Here is a 5188-nt window from a genome sequence, read left to right as displayed (position 1 = left end):
GTAAAACACATTTTCATTTTATTCATGTGAAAATAGAAATAGACTTTTTTAAAAATCATGGAAAAATCAAAGTGAAAAATGGTATTCTTTGATAAGCAGCAAGACCCCATCAGTTCTTACTCTGGATGGGGATAGCATTTTTAATCATGAGTCTTTAAGGGGTTATATGTATCATCTGCCCATAAAGGAAATTAAACAGTTTACTATATTAGTCCCTTATGATTTCTCATACATTTACCTTTTTTCATGCTTCTTTTGAGGTTGGTGTTTGAATGCTAAATTTTCTTTTGACGCAGATTTTCCATCAATAATGCCTGAAAAAACCTCTATTTTATTTTTCTCCTAAAGGGTTATATTTGGTTTTGCTGGATAGGTTATTCTTGGTTGTAATCTTAACTGTTTGCCTTTCAGATAATCAGATTCCAAACCTTCCACTTCTTTAACATTGAAGCTGATAAATCTTGTGTGATCCTGACTTTTCTTTGAATTATTTCTGGTGCTTGCAACATTTTCTCTTTGACCTGAGAGTTATGGATTTTAGTAATAATATTCCTAGGCATTTTCAATTTTAGATTTATTTCAGGATGTGACCAGTGGATTATTTCAATTTCTACTTTGCCCTCTGATTTTAAGATAGCTGGGCAGTTTTCCTTATGATTTCTTGAAACATTAACTCTTGACTAAATTTAGTTGTTCTTTTTGTCAAGTAAGTGAATTATTCACAAAATATCTCTCCTAGAACTATTTTTTAAGGTTGGTTGTTTTTCTAATGAGATATTTCATATTTTATACTATTTTCCCCTTATTTTGTCTTCATTTTATTGCTTGTTGATGTCTCATGAGTCATTCACTTCCATTTGATCAATTCCTATTTTAAGGAGTTATTTTCTTTAATACCTCTTATATGATTTGGCCAATTCTGAGTTTAAAGGCTTCCCCCCCCCAATTTTCTATTTTCCCTCTTTTTCATAATTTTCTTGCATATCTCATCTCTTTTCCCAGTTTTTCCTAAATCACTATTATTTGATTTTATATTTTGGGGGGGAGGTGTTTTTAAAAAAAAAAAACTTTTATCAGAATTCTTGTTGGGCTTGTATCCAATCTGTATTTTCTTTGATACTTCACTTGTAATTCTTTTCAAGTCATTGTCTTCTTCTAAGTTTTTGCCTTGATTTTCCCTTTCACAATGATAACTTTCCCTAATCAAATTCTTTTGGTGCTCATTTTACTCGTTTTACCAGTTTAACTTATTTTACCAGTTTACTCATTTTACCAGCTTTACTCATTTTAGCAGCTTACATCTCAAATTCAGTCTTTTTATTACATTTGGACTCTTCTCACTAGGTATAAGGGGAAAGGATCTGCTTTTTCTTTCTTTCTGCTATTTTTCACATCTTAGTTTGCAGACTTGTAAATTTTCAGTGTTTACAACATAATATGAACCTAAAACAAATCTTTTCCTTTCCCTCCTGATTTGGACCTTACACAGGGAACAAATTTTCTCCCTTGGGACACAACTTATTATTTTTTCCCTGAAATTATGGTATCAGAACTTCCAAATGGCACCTGATCTTGAATGCAAAGATAGCACAGGGGTTCCCAAGGATTGCTTTCTGTTCTAGCATCCAGTATCTTTTTCTTCTCTGAGCATTTAACTGTACCGTTCCACTATTTCCTCTGGTGCAATCAGTCGCTACCACCACCACTACTGCCACTTGTTCCACACCATGCACTACTGATCAGACACAACCTCAGTGTCCATAGATAATTTTTCTTTCTTTCTAAGTTGCCCTGCACTGAAAAAATGATTTGCTGTTACTTTTAATTGACTTTCCTAACTCAGAATTTGGTTTAGTATATTTTCTGCCATAGTAGTATTTGTTTTGGGCAAGTTTTGTCAATTTTGACATTTCATTTTATCATCACTCCCCCCCCACACACACATACACACCTAGATTATTTTAATTGTTTCTATAGTTGTAGGATCTTTCATGTTTGTTATGATGACAAAATGATTTGATACCTATAAAGCTCAATATAAATGCTACTGTTATTCTTTTAATATAATTAAAATGATAATATTGCTTTGTTTTTCTTTCTTCATAGGAATACTAAAAAGAGAACATGGAGAACACAATGTAGAACATCACTTCTGCTAGAAACACTACTCAACAGTTTTGCAACTGATACAAAATGTTTCTTTTAAATTATCATTCTCTCATTCAATTACTAAGATATTTGTTATTTCAGCAAATATTTAATGAGCAGTGCTAGACATTGATGGGTGACACCATTTTTAGACAAAAGCATATATATATATGTATATATATATATATATATATATATTCATTAGAAGTTTTCTGAAGCTAGAATTCCATTTCTTTCTTTTCTAAATATAGACAAAATTTTATTTTATTTTCTGCAGTCATAGTTATACAAGTTTAAGTATGACTTCATAAGCCATGATGGAAATTTCAAGCAATCTGACATCTATATTTTCAACTTTCCATCTGACAGGCATCCCAGGATTGGAAGAGGTCCATGTCTGGATCTCCATTCCTTTCTTTTGCCTCTATGTCATTGCCCTTTTGGGAAACAGTATGATCTTGCTTGTCATTATAAGAGAGCAGAGCCTCCATGAGCCCATGTACTATTTTCTTTCCATGCTGTCAGCTACTGACCTGGGTTTGACCATTTCCACAATGTCAACAACTCTGGGAGTCCTTTGGTTTGATGCCACAGAAATCAGCTTAGATGGTTGTGTTATCCAGATGTTTTTCCTTCATGGGTTCACTTTCATGGAGTCTGGGGTCCTAGTGGCAATGGCCTTTGATCGTTTTGTGGCCATCTGTGACCCTTTGAGATATACCACCATCCTCACCAATTCCAGAATCATACAATTAGGTGTGATAATGGTTATCCGTATGATAGTTCTAATGCTACCCTTACTCTTTTTCTTTAAGAAACTGAACTTCTGTGATCTAAATGGTCTTTCTCATTCCTACTGTTACCACCCTGATGTGATTAAGTTGTCATGCTCAGAAACCAAAGTCAATAGTATATGTGGATTAGCTGCTCTCATTCTGAGCACAGGGGTTGACACACCATGCATTGTTCTCTCTTATATCCTAATCATTCGCTCTGTTCTCAGTATTGCATCCTCCAAAGAGCAGTACAAAGCATTCAGCACCTGTGCATCTCATATTGGGGCTGTTGCCATATTTTATATTCCCATGATTAGCCTGTCTCTGGTACACCGCTATGGTCAATTGGCTCCCAAGATTGTACATACAATGATGGCCAATATCTACCTAATGCTTCCACCTGTGCTCAATCCCATTATATATAGTTTGAAAACAGTCCAACTCCGCAAGGTGATAGGCAAATTATTCCTTGCAAAATAGGCTTTAGTGTGAGTTTGGAACAATGACAAATTAAATGGTAGGTGTGATGTCACTTTGGAGTTAAGATTTGATAAAAAAAAAAAGTATTTATGGGTGTAAGGTTATTTTTTTAAGGCAGATCCCCAGATAGTAAGGATTCATGTTCTTTTGAAATGTTTTAACAGTGAGAACAAAAGTATTTGGATTCATTCGAGGATTATTCCCCTAAAGAAATTTGAAAAATAGTCCTTGATTCAATAAATTTTTTTTTGAAAAGCAATGGGATTAAATGACTTGTCCAAGGTCACACAGCTAGGTAATTATTAAATTATGAGGCTGGATTTGAACTCAGGTCCTCCTGACTCCAGGGTAGGTATACTATCCACTGTGCCACCTAGCTGCCCTGCAATAAACTTTTTAATAAATACTTTCAAATCTGTACTTTAGTTTGGTTTAAAGTTGTGATAGCTAGGCTGTAGGCATTACATTTCTTGCCTATTCAAGTGGCATTTAAAACAATTAGGTGATGCAACAGATAAAGCATTGACCTTGGAGTCAAGAGGATGGGAGTTCAAATCCAGACTCAGACCTTTGACACCTATTGTCTCACATCCAAGGCCATCTCCAGTCATCCTGATTCACTGGCCACTGAACCCAGATGATTCTGGAGGAGAAAGTGAGCATACAGTTCATTCAATCTAATTCATGTGCTTCTCATGGCATCACCTCTTTGATGTCATGGTCTTCTTTGAGAAAGAAAGACAAACATCATAATTCAAGTAACATTTATATAATTAGAATATAAATTGGCTCTGAATGTAACAGGTTTAAAAGAGTTGAAAATCCTAGAGGTATTCAAAACATTCTTTAAAAGTTCTGGTAACATGTTAAACATATATTTCAGAATTTAATGAGATCAGGAAAATAGGTTTTCTTTTCTGTTTAAGTATCATAGAATTTCAAGGAATGGCTAGATAAAATCATTATTAAGCATTGTTTCCAAGGGTAATGATATTAATATTCAAAGAAACTCAGTTCATCTTTTATGAGGGAATGGAATCAAGAGGTTACTCTGCCTGGAGTAAGCATCAAGCTTGTCAATGAGCATTTATGTACATGTCACTTTACATCCATCGTGTGCCAGTTAAAAATGCTTATATGTTTTGTTTCTTCATATTAAGAAAGATAACTTATTGGCCAATTCTTTCTCTCCTTGGGTAAGTTATGTGCTAAAGGTCATATTCAAAGCAAGACTCCCTCAAAGTATCTTCCCTATCACTCAAGAGCTCCTTAAGAATTCTGCCTAGAGAGGGATTTTAGTAAATGATCTTGGGTATGATTGTGAGTCTTAAACTGCATTGGCTCATTCATATTTCCCCAGAGACTAAATCCTCTTCTTGGGTCACATATAAGTAATTCTGGCTTTTCAGAATTTCCCTAGAGATTTCATTCATTATTGCCTTCCAAACCACCCTGGTTATTCAACTCCAACTTGAGACACTGAGAATCCTAGGTCTTTCCTGGATTGAAGTCTGTTTAGTTTGCTGAACTCAAAAATCTACCACTAACAAATTCTAATATCCCATGCTGTTTTTTGTTTATTTTCAATTCTAATTTCCTTCTTCCCCTCTACCACTTTTTCCTATAACCTCCAGGCTAGATTATTGCTGTTGTCGTTGTTCAGTTGTTTCAGTTGTGTCTGAAATCTTCATAGCCCAATTTGGGGTTTCCTTGGTAAAGATACTGGAATGGTTTAACTATTTCTTTCTCTAGCCCATTTTACCAATGAGGAAACTGAGGCAAAT

At 34.6% G+C, this 5188-nt stretch overlaps 1 protein-coding gene across 1 annotated transcript; it reads left to right on the top strand.

The window, feature by feature from the left end:
* The first annotated feature begins 2462 nt into the window (after positions 1-2462).
* Positions 2463-3404, top strand: LOC141489115 (olfactory receptor 51F1-like). The gene has a single exon (XM_074189805.1). The coding sequence runs from the start codon at positions 2463-2465 to the stop codon at positions 3402-3404; it is 942 nt and encodes a 313-aa protein (XP_074045906.1).
* The last annotated feature ends 1784 nt before the right edge of the window (positions 3405-5188 follow it).

The sequence above is a fragment of the Macrotis lagotis genome, chromosome 1 (assembly GCF_037893015.1).
Source record: "Macrotis lagotis isolate mMagLag1 chromosome 1, bilby.v1.9.chrom.fasta, whole genome shotgun sequence".
Classification (NCBI taxonomy): Eukaryota; Metazoa; Chordata; class Mammalia; order Peramelemorphia; family Peramelidae; genus Macrotis; species Macrotis lagotis.
This window is presented reverse-complemented; position numbering and strand designations above follow the sequence as displayed.

Bases quoted from the DNA above. Each gene is read 5' to 3' on its own strand.
- LOC141489115 (XM_074189805.1), top strand. From the start codon at position 2,463: ATGATGGAAATTTCAAGCAATCTGACATCTATATTTTCAACTTTCCAT.